The 19,328-nt window shown below is 41.4% G+C and overlaps 1 protein-coding gene across 1 annotated transcript in view; it reads right to left on the bottom strand.

Moving 5' to 3' along the window:
- Positions 1-19,328, bottom strand: part of LOC141799949 (plexin-A2-like) — a 308,159-nt gene that overhangs the window by 68,093 nt on the left and 220,738 nt on the right. The window contains exons 15-17 of the mRNA XM_074682379.1: positions 17,167-17,303; positions 13,243-13,410; positions 10,011-10,104 (exon numbers count right to left, since the gene is read on the bottom strand). Coding sequence (XP_074538480.1) covers positions 10,011-10,104; positions 13,243-13,410; positions 17,167-17,303 — 399 coding nt within the window. The remainder of the gene's footprint in view (positions 1-10,010; positions 10,105-13,242; positions 13,411-17,166; positions 17,304-19,328) is intronic.

Here is a 19,328-nt window from a genome sequence, read left to right as displayed (position 1 = left end):
CTAAAATAAAAAAATAAATTCATTTTTTTGACAAAAAAAAACCATGACTTAAAATGGTTAAACAAAAATCCAGATACTCCAATACATCATTTTTTCTCCCACCCCTATCACCCCTATTTTATATAGACTAAGGGTTTACCAATATGGTTTTGTCAGGGCTAATACAGGACCCAGAGGGAAGGATAACCATCATTGGAGCCAAGCAGTGCACATTTTTATCAATTTATTTTATCAGCCATTAGTAAAGTAAATGCCAATACAGGTGATCAGCAACTGTCAAATATTGGCCTCAGTTATTGGCCAAGGCAGTTCATCAGTTCACCCATATGACGGACTGTTTAGTGGTCAATAAACACTGTTCTTTAATGGAAATTCAATTTCTATACCACATCCATAAGTAATTTTCTTGCTAATGATACATCAAAACAACATTACTGTCAACAGTAAGAATGTTCATTTATCTTTGGTAGGATATAGAATCCAAAGTCCAACCACAGCTGACAGTTTTGTCTCCTGATAAATATATTATGGCTGAGTATTGGCAAAAACCTCCAGTTGCGATATGGATCATGATCAAAGGGCAACATCCGGTTAGTAAAAATGAAGCCTATGCGGAAGTGCTAAAAGTCGCTGTTCGTTGAGAATTCGCTTGAGGCTGGCTGCAGAAAGACCAGAAGTCATGTCCTCACCCAGCATAAAAAATATGGAGCGTATTTACAGACTGGTTCAAAAAACGACTGATTTCACTATCAGCACACACTGTACGGTAAGTTATTTTTTTTCCATCTCCGTGGTTTAGAAGTTATTAAGATTGTTTGATTTTCCAATCAGAGGCACAGCTCAGGTCACGTGACCGCCGGGTGCCCTGTAGCTGCTCAAAGAGAAACTCACAGCCGGCGTCATAGTAAATGTGGCTGTGACCGCGGATTGGCTTCATTTCACGTTTTCAGGAACAGAATGATGACGTCGCAGAGGCTACGTCCATGTTTTATACAGTCTATATTCTACCCAGTAGACTATTTGATTGAAAACAGCTTTTCTATTTTGTTGTGGTTGAAATAAAGAAAGTCAGACGCACTGTTTTATGCATACACTTAACTTGAAAACATAAAGCGCATCAAGTTTGCCACTTAATTTACTATGACATTAAACGAATGTTGCAAATAAATTATTGGTTGAAAGACATGGTCAGTTGGTGAAACTGATAAATGTCACTTGGTGTAACCAATGTTACTCATAAAAAAATCTAATACTGCACAAAACATAACTAGGAGTGTTGTTTTAGCAGTCTGCTACACTGTAAAAAATAAACTTTAAATGATTTTAAACTGACTGACCCAAGAATAGAGAGACAATATTGATGTCTATGCTATTAAAACCCACATCATCAAGTTTAGGAAATAACTATTTTGAATGTACTTTGAAATTATATTTATTATACAGTTTATGAGCAACATATATTGGAGTAGCTCTTTGGTGCCATCTACTGCAGTGGAGGTGTGAAAGACGTATAATTACCTAATCACCTAAACTATACATTTTTATTTTGAAACAAATATCAATATTAGGAGTTAAAATATCAATATTTTATCACACCTCTAAAATATATGTGTTGTTTTATTACAGTATGTGACTTTACAGCTAGCTAGAAGTTAATACTTCATTTGACATCTAGACTCATGGGTTAAATAGAGAGGAATCCAGTCTCACAATTGTCAAAGAAACCTACAGAACAATATATTACTCTATACTGTAGCACATATTTGGTTGAAGTGCTCTGTTCAGTCAAGCTTCTCTGCTCTTGTGTCATATTCCTCTTCAGAATTCCCACTTTACAAACTTCAGCAGCAGCGCACAAAGAGAAGGAGCCATAAGATGAGCCTCTTTAAAAATAGATAGCACGAGCAGATAAGACTCCTGAGATACTTTCACCAAGTTTAGCTTTGTGTTAATGCATGGGCGTCACTTCACTGTGGGAGCACTGCAAGAGCCGAAAACACATTGTTCCAAATAACTTCAACATAAAGCCAGAAATATATCTCACAGGAAAGAAGTGGTAAAAAAAAATGTGTGATAACATTGTTGTTCACTGTATAACACTGACAGTCCGCTGCATGATTTAATTATGAGTGGATGATGTTTTCCATAATGCACAGCTCATATACAGAAAGAGGAGGTGCTGTTGTTGTCTCTGTGCTTATGTGCATCTAAATAAATAAAGAAACAGTATGTTCAGATGATCGGTGTGTGGAAATGGAAAGGTTTAATGTCTAAAGGAGTTCACGCTAAGTTTGAAACGGCCTGTTTTCTCACTCTTGGCACTCCGACAGGTCATATAGACAGGCCCAGATGCTCCGCTAGCGTCCTCGTGACTGTCACGTTGGAACATTTGCAAGTCAACTACGGCTCTGACTACCATCTGCTCTGCCTGAGACGGATACTGTGAGTTATTTTTTTATTACACTGTCCTCACTTTATCTCTTCTTACTCACTCTTTTTTTCCTCCTAGAATAAATCCTTTCCATCACTGAACCCTGTCAGGATAGAAAACGTCTGCTATCGTTTAACAATGTTTTACCGGCTGAGTGTGACGTGTGTAAATCCAGAGCCACAGGGGAGTAAATAGTGACAGGGAAATGGGGCATTGTGGGATTTGATCTGCAAATATAGTGGAGCAATAAACGTCTGTATTTCAAAAGCACCTTTGCTTGACTTCTCCTTTTGAATAGAAACTTTTAATTAATGTTTACACAACAAAGGGATTTATAGGGATTACTGGATTTCTTCAGATTATTTTCCACCACTTCAACACTGAGTTTTGAAAGTACACAGCCAGATTTCTCCTCATGGTTATCTTCTCTCAACCTTCCTCACATATCATGATAAAAACAAAGTTCTATACACTAAAGCTCCAATAATTCAGAGTATAAAACAGTGCATCCATTCCTCGAGGCCATGTAAGGAAAAGAAGCTCCACATTGTTCAGCATTGATAAAGTGAATCGAGGTCAACGGATAGAGAAAATAATTGGAATCTTGGCCTCATCCGTCTTCTTTCGCTCGTGTTGGACTTTGCCAGGGTGTTTTAAGGCAGTAACACTCCAACCCCTCTGGCTGAATACATTACCATGATCTACTGTGCAGCTACAACCCACTCAGCCGTCCAAAAGGTCTCTGGCCAGGGATGTGGTGAGAGAGACAGGAGATAGAAAGGAATCACCGTGAAGATGGACCGGCTTTGGTGAGCTGCGTAGGAGAAATGTGAAGGGGCCACCCTGTCAAAGGTCATGCGGAGGCAACGATTCGATAGCCAGTCACTGGCAGTTCCTCTGCCCCTGTACTTTGTAACTCCTACACTAGGTCTGTTTTCCTGCCCGCCTGCTGCTCCAACTATCTGCTAACACTGGCATTAGTTCTAACTCCAGCACTGATCTGACCAGGGAGGATCTCTGTGGTATTTAAAGTAGTGTGGAGTTAAAGCAAGTTGTTCAATATCTCTATGATGTGACTCAAACTGAATGTGAAAAATCATCAAAGTCATGTGAAGAGGATGTAAAATATTTCATGAACCACCTGTTAGCATAACCTCAGAGGTTAAAGACTGGGTTAGTGACTCCATCATAGAGCACATATAGCATCACATTGCATCCTATTATATAGTACCATACCATACTGTATCTTACATCATGTCATATTGTATTGTTTTGCATCTTATTATATTGTATCATATTACATGTCATACCCATAGACTGTAAACTAAATGGACATAGTCTCTGTGACATCACCTGTCTGTTTATAAAACAGAGTTTTGAGGCAAATTGTCAGCGGGGGCCATATTGGAAATGAAACTGTGCCTCTGATTGGGTGGACTCATGCTCTTAATATATTCCAACTTACGATATTAGAAAAAAATGCACTCTCAGAACAGTGTGTGCTGATACAGAAATTAGCAAATCAGATGGGAGACATTTTTGCACCCGGTAGGTCATTTTTGCTGTGAAAACAGCCTTTTTTTGGCTAGGTGTGTATGTGGTTTCTAGTTTTTCTGGAGCCAGCCTAAAGTGGACACTAGATGAACCGCAGATTTGAGCACTTAAGCATTGTCTCATGTTTTTAGGCGGGAGGTTGACACTTGGTCGTACAATATTGTTCTGCATCGTAGGGTAACATTCTGTATCTTATATAGGGCTGGGTGTTGCTAAGAACCTCACGATTCGGTTCGATTTTGATTCTTTAGGTTACGATTTGATTTAATACTGATTTGATTCGATATTGATTTAAATTCTTCGATTATCGATTTTCATGCCCCGTGTGAAAATATGTGGTGTGTCACCTCATCTTTTGGAGTAATAAAACAACCCAAACGTCAAACTTAGAAGCTGATCTGTGCTGCTGCTGCTTTGGTTTCCATTTTTTTGTTGTTTGGTCTCTCATGGCCCTCATCCAAAAAACAGGAATAGCACACATACTCCCCCCATTTGCCAGGAGATGAATCGATTCAGAGGATTTGCTGAATCGATATTGAATTGGGCAAGGCAATATTTTGATACATCGATTCATAGATATTTTTACCCACCCCTAATCTTATAACATCCTACTATATCGTGGCTTATTGTAACAAATCGAATCGTACCGTACCATACCGTAACGTAACGTACCGTACCACATCATATAGTGACACATCGTATGATATTGTATCCCATTGTACAGTATGATATTGATTTTATTGCAACATATTGTATCACATTGTACCACACCTCACAGAACTGGATTGTACCGTACCGTTAAGTACCGTATCATACAGTATGGTATTGTATCACAACACACTGTATTATATCATACTGTCCTGTACTGTATCTTATAGTATTGCAACATATTGTGATGTATTGATCACATGGTAACACATAGTTTTGACATCATACCATTTAAATAACTGTAATGATAGTAAGGTATCATATTGTATTAAATATCATATTGCATCGTACCGTACTGTACCATGTTGTATTGCATTGCATTGTATCGTACCGTACCATATTGTATTGTATTGCATTGTACCGTAGCACATTGTTTCATTAGTTAAATTCTATAGAAAACAAATCAAGCTGTTTTAGTTTCGTATCAAATCTTATTTGTTCAAATCAAATTGTACTCCAACATGCCCTATCTTTTCCTACCAAACCATTTCGTATTGTATAATTTTGTTTAGTATGGTATACTATCCTATAGGACAGTATAATATTATCAAAGGAAAGAAATCCAGCAATTGTATCTTATCCTATTACATATCTCAGGTGATTACAAAAGCTGCTTCTGAACCTTATATCGAGGCAGAGTGTTGGCATAAATACTCCTTCCAGGGCAGAAACACTCAGAGCTGTGTACACTTCTTATCTTTATGCTCTTCACAAGCTTCAGTAATTACTTCTGCATAAGATCAGGGTCTTATTCATCTTATTCATTCACAGCTCTATAATTTCATCATACCCCTGAGCTGCGTATTCTACAAAATTCTTCAACCAGCAGAATAAACCCACAAGAATTTTACTTTGTGGGTTCATGCTGTCCTGTAAGTGAGGAGTAAAGACTTTTATTAATTTTTTCCATCGGGTGGTTTCACTATCTAGCCAATTTTTTTTCTCCACTGTGACTAACACCAGCTTTAATAAGCAGCTTTCTTTCCCTCAGAATCAATACTGAAGCTACTCTGCTGATGTCAAATAGGAGAAAGTGTCAGCTCTCGAGACAGCAGACGCCCAAGAAGCCACAGTGATGCATGTAAATTGTATGTTCGGCATGTCCACTAACATTGATTGTAGTAATGATCCGTGCCTCTATCACTCAGTGTAGCAGACAATCAGCCTGATTGTCCCAGACATGATAGAGGCTCGGCTGGCCCTTGATGTGTCGAGCCTCAAACGCTGACTCTCAGTCCGAGCGTCTTAAATGTGGCAAATACTGCAGATGAGATCTTTCTGGGACAGGGGAATGTTCTGCGGCTGGAAAAAAAAAACCCTTTCAGCTTTAATCAAGATTATGATAAATTTTTGAGCTGTGAATCCTGTGACAGATACAGAGCATTTCACAAAGAAAATTGTTCTTCTTTCCTCTGCCGGTTTCTTTGTGCATGTGTGCAGGTGACACAAGGGAGGCAGAGAAAAGAAGCAATTTAGCGGGAGACAGGTGATCATTTGAAGGCTGCCTGACAGACAGCAGCTCTTATTGCTATAGGCTGCTGGGCTGTTTGCCTTCTTTCACTGACAAAAGGGGAGAAACCGGGGGAGAGCAGGAGGAGGTGTGATGAAGGATGGGTAATTGTAACCTTAGCATTTAATAGAAATTCATTATGTGTGGCTGTGGGGCCAATCAAGGCAGTGTCACAAGCTTCTTTTTGCTAGGTAGGGATCTGGGAAAGAAGAAGCAAGGCGGGGATGAACAAGTCTCTTTCAAAGCCTCTAAAAATGACAAATCAGACAGCCAGCACCCACACATATGAGTCAAATCCCATTCCTCCAGGTCTTCAGGAGTCTCTCGCTCATCAAGTGTTTTCTTCTCAAAACATAAAACAGCACAGATCTATCTTTGACTCTTAATTACTCGGCTTTCAGAGCTCACAAAGGTCTTTTAAGGAAACTGCGTCCTTACAGGAGGAAATAGAGTTGCGCAAAAAGCCCAGGGCAGAGTTAGGAGATTTTTAGTAAAGGCACATTCACTAAGCAAGTCAGACACTTAAGGCCAATTTTAGCCCGCTAATGTGAGGGATGAGGAGCTGGAGTTTGGGGAAAGGGAGGAGGCATGCAGGGACAAATCTGCTCAGAGATATAAAAATAAGAGATTTGAGGGAGGGTTTGTGCATTCACATATTTATACCTGTCGTCATCTTCTATTAATAAGGAAGGAAATTCTCCAGACTTAGCCAAACGAGTGGGTAGCATTTGAATCAATGTGTTAGCCTTTGAATTATTTTTCATCCTAATCCAGCATATAAATTGTTTTCTGGCCTTTAACTTCGAAAAGTATACAAAAGGGATAGAATGGTTCGCAAAATCCACGGTTCGGTTCCTGTCACAGTTTTGTGGTCATGGTTTTCGGTTTAGTTCGGTGTACATTGTTGTTGTTTTAAACACCTTTATTTTTACCATATACCCTAATAATTCAATATTAACAGATTATTTTTTATCAATTCTGTCATGTATAGTCATGAAAAACCTGAAAGAATGAGTCTGTTTCCCATTTCAAACATCATTAAAGCTGAGTGAAACATTACTAGTTTCAACATGCCAACTCCTCAGTAAGGAAAGTCACTATTGTCTGTCCCAGAAGTCACTAAAAGTCACTAAATGAGGTTGCTGTCTAATTTCCATAATTATCCATTTGCATGTAATTGTCATGGACTCTGCAGGAGAGAGAAATAACATGGGAGAGACAGAAAGCAGGTAAAACACAACATCATAAATATGTTTAGATCTATAAATTAACTTTCTTCTGTCCATTCTTGATTTTTTTTATGTCTAAATATCAACCCTCCTTCTTTATCTGGGCTGGGGACCGACAGAATTGACCATAATGTGACACATACTTGCGTGATTTCTTCTGCTGCGAGTGAGGACTTTCTGCGTTGTGGATAGGGGAGGGGCTCATGATAGCATACGCTGCTCATTCAGGCGATCAAAACGCTTCAATGAAAGACTCCAAACTCCAGAAAAGTTGCAAGAATTCTTGTCTTCTAAAAAAAACTCGCTGGAGGGGTCTGAAATCTAATCTAAAGTGCTCCCAGACAGCAGAGCAACTCATACGCCACAGGTACACCCTCTAACTCCGCCTTCTCAGCTCATCATGTACACACACACGCCTCCCCACAACTGTTCCGCTGTATCCTTCGCCCCGCGTTGTGTATGATCAGAGCTACGTACTTGCTTCAAACTGAGCTGTAAAACGAAGAAAAAAGAAAAACACGAACCGAACGGAGCACACGAGCACCAAACTGAGTGAGGGAAACCGAACGGTTCTTTTTTTTTTTTCATAAACCGTTTCATCCCTTGTATACAAAGGGTTTTTCTTCACTGTGCTTTAAGTTGCACTTACCCCCTTGCAGAGACAACTGAGCATGAAATAACAAAACTAAAACTGTTAATCTTTTTGCTAATGGTCTAGTTTGCTTTTGTTGGTCAATTTGAGGCATAGTTTTTTATTTCAGCCTTTTTCATAAGTAGTAAAAAAAATTCTGCCAGGAGCTTTAAGAGAGTCAAAAATGAACAAAATATTGCAAGGTTCGCTGAGGACGTAATCTCAAAATAGTACGGATGGGTAAAAATATGATTAATTGATGCATCGCAATATTTTCTCGCCAAATTCAACATTGATTCATCAAATCCTCTGAATTGATTCACCTCCTGGTAAGTTGGGGGGGCTGTGTTTGTTAGTCACGCTGTATGGACAAGGGCTGCACGAGACCAAACAACAAAGCGGTGTTAAGCCAGCTCCTCCTGCTTTCAAGTCTGAAGTTTTGGTTGCTTTATTGCTCCAGAGCGTGAGTTGACATACCACATAAGTTCACCCGAGCATGAAATTTGAAAATCAAAGCATTTCAATCAGTATCAAATCGAACTGAATTTTCCTAGAGAACATAAATCTTCTCAGGACACGCAGACTGAGAAATTCCCTTTGTTGAAACTTATTCTTGGTGGCAAATTTTAGCAGTGGGAAGCCAGATCTGTCTTTATTCTCAAAGAAAACAATTTCTTTGATTTATTTTGTGGTAACAGCGGACACTGGAGCTAGACTGTCAGAAATTAAACTGACAGGAAAGCAAAAAGAAAAAGGACAGGGGAGCAGAAGAAGGGAAATACATTACCCTGTCACTTTGCATCCTATAAAGAAGTTGTCTTGAACTAAGAAAAGTATTACTTACTCTCTATTTATTTGCGTCCAAAACAAATGCAAGTCTTGGCAAGAAACTCAGTCTTTGTCCCGGAGAAGGACCCTAACGTTTCCAGCCAAAGGTGTTTCTACAGTCAAACAGATAGTCCTCACAGCGCCTTTAAATCAGCCTTAACTTAAATTGATTTTTTTGTCCAGAGCTCTTTATAGGAGCAGCGTAAAATGCTCAACTTTCAGAAATGCACCTTGTAATGTTGTGTATTAAGGGCTAACAGGAACTAAGACTGTAAACTCATACATTACAGGAAGTTATTCTGGATGCTGTAAGTGCTTTGTGTTAACACACAGCACCATCCCTCTACATATTCTCCTCTCCTTCCCCTCTGACTCCCCATTATTCCCCCTTTAGTCCATTCATCTGCCCTCCAGACCTCCCCCAAGACCACAGAGAGGAAAATCCCATCCTCTTAATTAAACACGGAGCCTCAGGACAGGGGCTCAAATGCAATTTGTAACGATTTCCCGCAGCCAGAACTTTGATTATACAAGGGCTCTTTATGCTGACCAAAGACTTCTGACCGCAGTTAATCTTCCATTGAAAGCCATTAGGAGCCTCCTTGCCCCTGATCATGCACACCTCAGACAATCCCCACACCGGCCCATACATACACACTTTCCGCTGTCTCCACGCTCTCCCAGCCAACTCCATCACTGCCCAAACTATCTGTATGCAGTTTGAAACCTTATTTTCAAGTTGAAAATGTTGTTCAGGGTGCTTGGTGAGACAGTAAAACTCAAAGTCGAGGGGCTGGGGAGCTGAGATTTAGCCTGAAGTAAATTTAGAGTAAACTCTTAATTAAATACTGCAAGCAGACCACTCTCACTGCCAGCTGCATTATTCAGATGCTCGTCGGAGTGCTTGAGACGGCCGGGTTCAAGCGGAAGTTAGGGAAGCGTGGAAAGCTAGAGGGGCTGTTAGAAGAGATAGTACTTTCTTTTTTTTTTCTGAAGCTAAACATCACTTAGCTTGCTTGTATGGCAGTATGTGGTAAGTCAAGCAGGACCTAGTTAGCGAACATGTTGGTGTAGGAGTGCATACTAAAGCAGCTTTAAGACAGAAGCAAAGGGACTTACATTTACGGACTCTCTGCCGGCGTATTTGACGCGGATCCTCGGCTCCTGGACCACATCCAGATTGGTTCCTGTAACCATCAGAGGGGTGTGGCCACTGCAGGGAAACAGAAGGAGATAGATGGATTAGTCTGGATCAGGTTTGAGTAATCGTGTTTGTTGAATAACTTCATCCCTAATTGTTTTAATCATTTACCAGGAAAGGAAAAAAACAGAAGAAGGAGGAATAAAGTGAGGAAAGGCGTAGTCCAAAGGCAGTAAACTTTTTAATTCTTTTGTACCTCTCCAGAATATTCACCATCAGTCAAAATGAGCCCCATCAAACCGTCTTTTATCCTCCGCTTCTTTGGGAGGATAATAGCCTTTAAAGCACAGGACAGTTAGCTGCTGTTTTAACTGACTTGCTGTGATCAAACGGTGAGCATTTGGGCTTCCAAGCTCTGAGGTAACTGGAGAATATAAGGATGCAGCGGTGGTCCTGGGCCTTTATAAGACAGCAGCTCAAACAAACAAAGCAGGCAAACAAAGCAGGAGGGAAACTGCTGGATGTGCCGCTCTCCCTGCAGCTGTTTGGCTTGTTGTTGTTGTTGATGTCTGTTGTCTTTGTTGTGGCAGCGTCAGTGTGGCGCGCTGAGTAAAGATGGCAGACAGGAGGTGTTGAAATAATAATTGTGGGATGGAGCCGTGGTTCTGGGCTGACAGAGGGGAGAGTCACAGTAGATGGACAAAGTGATGTCTGCAGGCTCACTAAACTAACTAACTATCTATCTATCTATCTATCTATCTATCTATCTATCTATCTATCTATCTATCTATCTATCTATCTATCTATCTATCTATCTATCTATCTATCTATCTATCTTTCTTTCTGTTGATTAACCCATCCATGGATCCATGGATCCATCCATCAGTCATGTCTTTATCCATCCATCCATCCATTTCTCTAAACGTATATCCATCCATCAATCAATTATCCATCCATCCATCAATTATCCATCCATCCATCCATGATCTATCCATCATCCATCCATCCATCCATTTATCAATTATCAATCCATCAATTATCAATCTATTCATCCATTATTTATTCATAAGTTTATCTTTCCTTTCTTTTTTCAGCAGTCTTTTTTTATATCCATGCATTAAATAGTCGATCCATCCATACATTTACACACCCATTTGTTTACTCATTCATCCATCCATCAGTCTTTTCTTTATCCATCCATCCATCCATCTCTCTAACCATGTATATATCTCTTCATCCATAAAGTAACCTATCCATCTATCTATGCATTTTTCCACCAATTAATCAATCAACCAACCCATCCATCCATCCGTCCATCCATCCATTAATCTATCCTTCTAAGCCTTCTCCACCCCTCCTCCTGAAGTATGACTTCCTGCCCTTCTCTATCTCCTCCTCCTCCTGCTCTGTTGTGTCCTCACACTCTGGCTTCAGCGTCCCTCACACTCGTCTCTGAGCTGAAGCCATCTGCTGTGGACTCACACCTCTGACAGCACATTGTTCCACAGTGAGCCTCTGCTTCGTCTTCATCCCTTTCCTCCTTTAATTAGTTCTGTATGGTACGTCTGCATGGTGTGTCGATCTGCCAAACAGATGGATCAACATGGAGTCCAAAGGGAGAAGCTCTGTCTTAACAGCACCCAATCTGTGAGCCGTGGCACCCCTATCAGATCCAGACTAATTGGAGGAGGACCAAACAGTAATTGAAAGTGCAATATTGACTTGTGTCTAGTTATTGTCGCTGGTTTGGACTGGCTCAAGAGCTGAACTGTACAGGCCGGAGAAGGAGAGGGGGACTGTGAAAGAAACGCCTCATCTGTGCCTGTTTCGATCTGGGTAAATAGAGCCATCTCTCTGCAACCAGAGGAGTTGCCCCCTGCTGGATCATAAGAGAATGCAGGTGAAAGTCAGACAATTGGACTCGAGTTGTAAATTTGACGACTTGAAAGTTGACTTGACTTGAGGATAAAAAACTTGACACTCGACTTGATTCGAAAGACATTGACTTCAGACTTGACTCAACTTGAGACAAGCTGAGTCAGACGACTTGTGGTATGTTCACCATGCTATAGGTTCACACTTTTATTGGTTGATTGATTTATTGGAGACAAGTGTGTAGATCACAAGCAGGCAAGCAGCTAATGGGAACACACAAAACAGTGCGATTGTTAGCCAAAAAAGGTGACTTGACTTGACAACCTTTGTGACTTGACTTGCCTTGACCACCTTTTGACTAGACTTGACTGGTCAACTTTTGTGACTTGACTTGACTCAACAGTCTTTGTGACTTGACTTAACAACCTTTGTGACTCAATTTGACTTGACAACTTTTATGGCTTGACTTGACAACTTTTGTGACCAGACCTGACTAGACAACCTTTGTGACCAGACCTGACTTGACAACCTTTGTGACTTGACTTAATTTGACAACCTTTGTGACTTGACTTTACTTGACAACCTTTGTGACTCAACTTGACTTGACAACCTTTGTGACTTGACTTGACAACCTTTGTGCCTTGACTTAATTTGACAACCTTTGTGACTCGACTTGACTTGAAAACCTCTGTCACTTGACTTGACTTGACTCAACTTGACTTAACAACCTTTGTGACTCAACTTGACCCAAAAACTTTTATGGCTTGACTTGACACTTTTTGTGACCAGACCTGACTTGACAACCTTTGAGACTTGACTTGACAACCATTGTGACTTGACTTGACAACCTTTGTTACTTGACTTAACTTGACAACCTTTGTGACTCAACTTGATTTGACAACCTTTGTGACTTGACTTGAATGGACAACCGTTGTGACTTGACTTGACAAACCTTTGTGACTCAACTTGACTTGACAACCTTTGTGACTCAACTTGACTTGACAACCTTTGTGACTTGACTTGACAACCGTTGTGACTCAACTTGACAACCTTTGTGACTTGACTTGACAACCTTTTTGACTCAACTTGACTTGACAACCTTATGACTTGACTTCGCTTGACAACCTTTGTGACTCAACTTGATATGACAACTTTTGTGACTTGACTTGACTTGCCCACAACAGAAAAACTTGAGACTTGCTTGAGACTTGGACCAAATGACTTGCTACTGGCTCAAGACTCGGATCGGAGGGACTCATATAATTGTCTGGTGAAAGTCACTTACACATTAGATCAAAAAAAAGCAGACTGTCTTCCTCTTTGGTTCTGACCTACCTTGCAATGCTCCAGTCGGGCTCAATGCGCTGCACCGTGGGGTCATCTATGTATTCAAAGGTGAGGCTCTCCTTGATTTGGGCACGGTCCACGCTTACGCTAATCTGCACGGGGCCAACACCGGATAGAGAGGGCGCTGAGTAGCACACGATCTCTGTCATGGTCCGCCTGAAAGGAAAGCATGAAAGCAATCAATCAACTTTAGTAAAGAGCATGTTCTCTCAGGTACTGAATTTTACTAAGCTTTAACTTTCTGTTTGAATGAGTAAAATCTCTACCTGCAACAACAGAATGATGATGCTTTTTGTTCTACAAGTCTTGTTCTGTAATTATCAAAGAAAGAACACAGGAAAGAAGGAGTAATCCCGCCATAATAAGAGCCCTAATTACTGCAAAGGAGATATTTGTAGCACAAACAAATTAAGCATTAAGGTAGAAAGATTTTTGAAGTTTTAAGACACACAGGTGCAAATGACCTGATAATTATAACAGTCCTTGTACATAAGCAGAGCTTCCACTGCTGTCAGATGTGTCTCTGTGTTTCCCCTCCCTCTTCGTGACTCCATGCTCTACCTGCCCACCCCCTGAATTTGTCCCAATTTATCAGCAGCAGAGAAGAGCCGGTGGTGGAATAGCCTCCGTCCTCCTCCCCCTCCCCTGCCAGAAATACAGCAGAGGAGGAACACAAACCAGTAATTAGCCCCATATCTCATTAAAGCCGGCTTGTCTCCTCAACCTTACAACATTACAGTCGGACTGCAGCAGCACGGCTTACTGTATACGAGGGGAGAGGGGAAGGAGGACGTGTGGGAGAAGCTAAAAAAAGGATCGGGGTGGAAAGAAATGGAAGGAAATGGCAGGAGAATAAGAGGGTGAGGAGATATGGACGAAATGATGGAAAGATAGTGAAAGAAGGAAGGGGAAAGGATGAGAAAGCAGCACAGGAGCAGCACGTTTTATTGCAGCATTTATTGCAGCGTTTGATGCAGTAGGTCATCAAAACCTTATTAAGATTTACATAAGTTTCTGACAGGGGGAGAAGAAAAGAGGGAGAGGTTTTCCCCTCGGGGATTTTTCCCGTAATACCAAGAGAAGAAAAATAACAGAAAGCCTTGAAATATCGCAGCTTATTTAATGGGAATAATATGCATCATCCTGGGAATAGGGGCTCTTGTTTTTTTCTCTCCGTTCGCTCACAGCGCGCTGCATATCTAACATTTTCCTGACAGTGATGTATGTTGCACAGCGGGAAAAGTTAAAGGAACAGTGAGTCAAACAGCAGAGATGGTATCAGTGGATATTAAAGGTTTTGTGGGTGCTACAAGAAGCTAATTCAGAGAGTTATCGAAAAACAAAAAGAGATGAGGTAACAGAAGAGAAATGGGCTTAAAGCTTTTGACTTTTCGTTTTTTAAGACTATCAAATCATTGATGTTTAATCATTTCAACAGTTTCAACATGTTCATTGGTGCTTCATTGTGTTTTTTTCTAACTGTAAAGGAGCAATCTGTTCTTTCAGATCTCCCTGAATCCACTTTTTCAGATACTGTAAACCAGAGGTTGTTCTAGATATATTATTGTCCATCATTTTGACAGACATGGTCATAAAAATTCTGTCATAATAAACAATGATCCATCAATTTACAAATTGATGTTGATACCTATGAATTTTATATTTTGGCAAAGCATCACAAAAGTGACTCTGATTTGACTTGTGACATTAATTGCGCTGGGCAATAAATACTACTGTTTATGGGCAAAGAGAGAAAATAATAGACAAATAGAAAATATGAGTGATGATACTTAACCCGCTGCCTAGGGCTTTGTAAAGCAAAATAATATTGCTCGCTTTTTATGAAACAGAAAAAAACTCAGAACTGTTTTCACCCTAAGTGTCAAGTCAAGTTTTTTGCCAAATTTTTTGTATTCTGATTTGATGCTTAAACTTTTTCTCCTGGGCTGCACGGATTTAGGGGCTGTTTACACAACAACGATTTTAAGGTGAAACACATAAGTTTTGTTGTGTTTCAGCTTCGTGTTCACACGGAAACTGTATTTCAGCCGACCTAAAACACAAACTTTTGAAAACGGCCTCCAGACTGGGATTTTTCTGAAACGCTGCCGTGTAAACAGTGGAAATGCTGACATCACACTTCGAGATAGTCACGAACTACCGTGTTGTACTTGTGCTGCTCAATCTACTGTATCCGTTGACTGTCTTCATACAAAATGTGAACCTATTGCTCCACTTTTTCACTCAGTATTCTCCAATACACCAGATGATCAGCTCAACTCTACTTTGGTGGAAGTAGAGTTGAGCTGGTGGAAATCTACTAATAGCACCAACTACAGCCCAGGCATGCTAACTACAGTGTTTTCAGTCCCTCAGCATTTCCGTGTAAACGCAGATTTTCTTCAGTGCGTTTTAGCGTTTTCAGATGAACGTTGTCGTGTAGATGGGGCCTTAAAGTGGATGCACATTTTTGCGTAATCAAGGTCATCAATCAAGAGCGCGGCAGAGGAGATCAGCATCAGGTTATGCTGGTTCAGGTATCAGGTTTTGCCAAGGACAGCTGACTTCTTGTGTCTGTTTTGATTTTATGGAGGCTGAAGCCTTGTTCTGCTGCTACACTGCAGACTGGAATGACCACTGTAATAAACAGTCAGCATGACTCTTCAAAAGACGATCCGGCAGTCTCAGAGTCGTACTGGTCACATGTGCGCCCATAGACTGTATATAGAGTGGACAGTGTGGCTCCGCCATTTATCATTGTACAGTTTTGAAGCCAAAATACCACTGTCTGGGGCGCCACCATTGTAGCAGTTTGGAGCCAGATTCTGTGCAGTAGAGACAATGAGGGATTCTGGGAGAATCTGAGTGGAGCTGGGTGATAAATATAATAATTATTTTTTTTCTTTCGAGAGTCTAATCACTTCCTGACTCTACCTCCCGACATATTTTACGATCCCCGAAAAAAATACACGAGAACGGCAGCTGTCAATCATCGTTTACGTCAAACGTTACGGAAAGCCTATTTTTTAACCTGGTATAACTAATGAAAACGAAACTTTTCAGAAAAAAGAGGACTTGAATACAAGGCAGTCAAATAATATCTTCAAATCACAACAACAATCAGACGTGAGAAACATTTCTACGAGGTGTAATAATTTTTTAAAGTTTGACCACAGCCCATCTGGAATGGCTGGAAAGCCGTATTTTTAAACCTATACTGCAGACAGCCACCAGGGGGAGCAGTTTTTGTGGATACCTCACTTCGAGCCGAGCAAGCGGACGTCCATTTTTTTTTACAGTCTATGTATGCGCCCCAGTGCATCTCCATAGATCTTAAGGGTACTGTCAGCAACAACCATTGGCAACAATATGACAACATTATACCTAATTTATGCATATTCGCCACCAACTGGACAGAGGGTCGACTGTAGGTGCTGTCAGTGATAAATGAATGGTTGTGTGGGACAATGAAAGTGATGGACTGGATTGCTCTTGGGTTTTCTTATTCCTCGTTGCTCAAAAATTTCCATTGAAGATGGTGATAATCGGGTAACGCGACCTCTGATGTTAACAGATCAGGATGTGTTGTAATACAATGAGACCTGACTCCTTGCTGTCTACAGCAGGGGCCTCAGGTCTCAGGGTCTGGCCCGCTTGTAAAACCCTCTAACCACGTTTTACGCCACTTGAACCTGCAGACTGTGAAATCAAGATTTGCACTTCTTATTTACACCTCACACCTCTCACCCTTTCCCCACTTATCTTTATGTGCGAGCACACTAAAAGCCCTTTCCCCACGAACGGTTGAGAGTTAAACAAAAGCCCGATCAGGCAGGCTGTTTTAGCAAATTAAACTTTACGGCCTACTAATAGCAATTTTATGGTATAATTGGGTGCAAGAGGAAGTCATACCCGAAGAACTCGCATGTCTGGTTTCCAAACTGAACATTCACACTGCTGCCGGCGCCGAGGTTCTCTCCGATGATCGTGACTTTGGTGCCACCAGACTCTGGGCCTCTGCTGGGGGACAGACCTGTGACTGTGGGAGTCTGCAAACAGAGAACCAGAGAAACAGAGGTTAAGAGAAGAGAGGAGAGAGCAAAAGGCAAAGAGGACGAGAAAATATGGATATTTCCTGGGGTAAAAACAGGGCAGCCTCTCTGCAGCGCTTCTTGAAACCTTTATGTATTATCACAGATCCCTGCAGCAAATTACAGTTATTCATATTGCCAGGCCGATGGCGGTGGAGAGCAGACCTTTGGGGGGATGTGAGCTTTAAGAGTCCCTGAGAGATCCTTCTTCTGTGTGTTGCACTTTGCAACTTGTCTGAGTGAAGCTTTTTAAAGACAGTCTGAAAATAACTAGTGTTTACAGCTGCAAGCAGGAAGGCTGTTGCCACACACACACACACACACACACACACACACACACACACACACACACACACATAGAAACACACACACAGAAAGCACAATATCCAAGCAGACAGTCATCACAGAGAGAGGTTAAAACCTTTGAGAGCGGAAACATAAAGAAACAATTAAAAAACTGAACGCATACTCCACACTCACCAGCCACTTTATTAGGCACACCTGTCCAACTGCCCGTTAACACAAATTTCTGATCAGCCAATCACATGGCAGCATGTAGCCATGGTCAAGATGATCTGCTGCAGTTCAAACCAAGCATCAGAATGGGGCAGAAAGGTGATTTAAGGGACTTTGAACGTGGCATGGTTGTTGGTCTGAGTATTTCAGAAACTGCTGATCTACTGGGAGTTTAACCCACAACCGTCTCTAGGGTTTACAGAGAATGGTCCCAAAAAGAGAAAATATCCAGTGAGCGGCAGTTCTTTGGGCCAAAATGCCTTGTTGATGCCAGAGGTCAGAGGAGAATGGACAGACTGGTTGGAGCTGATAGAAAGGCAACAGTAACTCAAATAACCACTGGTTACAACCGAGGTCTGCAGAAGAGCATCTCTGAACATACAACACGTCCAACCTTGAGGCAGATGGGCTACAGCAGCAGAAGACCACACTGGGTGACCCTCCTGTCAGCTAAGAACAGGAAACTGAGGCTACAATTCACACAGCAACACCAAAACTGGACAATAGAAGATTGGAAAAACGTTGCCTGGTCTGATGAGTCTGGATTTCTGCTCCACATTCAGATGGTAGGGTCAGAATTTGGCGTCAACAACATGAAAGCATGGATCCATCCTGCCTTGTATCAACGGTTCAGGCTGCTGCTGCTGGTGTAATGGTGTGGGGGATATTTTCTTGGCTCACTTTGGGCCCCTTAGTACCAACTGAGCATGGTTTAAAGTCCACAGCCTACCTGAGTATTGTTGCTGACCATGTCCATTCCTTTATGAGCACAGTGTACCCATCTTCTGATGGCTACTTCCAGCAGGATAACGCTCCATGTCATAAAGCTGGAATCATCTCAGACTGCTTTCTTCAACATGACAATGAGTTCCCTGTACTCAAATGTCCTCCACAGTCCCCAGATCTCAATCCAATAGAGCACCTTTGGGATGTGGTGGAACAGGAGATTCTCATCATGGATGTTCAGCCATCAAATCTGCAGCAACTGCGTGATGCTATCATGTCAATATGGACCAAACTCTCTGAGGAATGTTTCCAGTACCTTGTTGAATCTATGCCACCAAGGACTAAGGCAGCTCTGAAGGTGTAAAGTGGCCAGTGAGTGTAGATATGCATCCATTACTGACTGGATGCATATCTACTCAGTGTCTTTATTTTCAGGTGGCCTCCAATATGAGGGAACCAGGAGTGTCATCACACCCACTTCCTGTGGAGCATTCTTAAACGATTTCCACTGTTTCCCTTCAAAGCAGCTCCACCACTGGTGAGGAAAAAATTTAACTGAGAGCCGAGAGCACCACGTTCGACACCACGTGTGACTTCCAGAAAGCCGCTAAAGCAGGTACTCTGAAAACAACGGCAGTAATTAGCGGCTGCTGTTAATTGTTCAGGGAGCGCTAATTGTGAAGGTGTGAGAGTGCAAATGGAAAAGTAGATTATCTGTTAGCTGCAGGCTGGGCAGGCAGC

Source organism: Halichoeres trimaculatus, unplaced genomic scaffold (genome assembly GCF_033239565.1).
Source record: "Halichoeres trimaculatus isolate MK-OKI-2021-1 unplaced genomic scaffold, fHalTri1.1 fHalTri1_scaffold_11, whole genome shotgun sequence".
Lineage (NCBI taxonomy): Eukaryota > Metazoa > Chordata > Actinopteri > Labriformes > Labridae > Halichoeres > Halichoeres trimaculatus.
The sequence above is the reverse complement of the archived record's forward strand: the minus strand, read 5'-3'. Positions and strand labels throughout refer to the sequence as shown.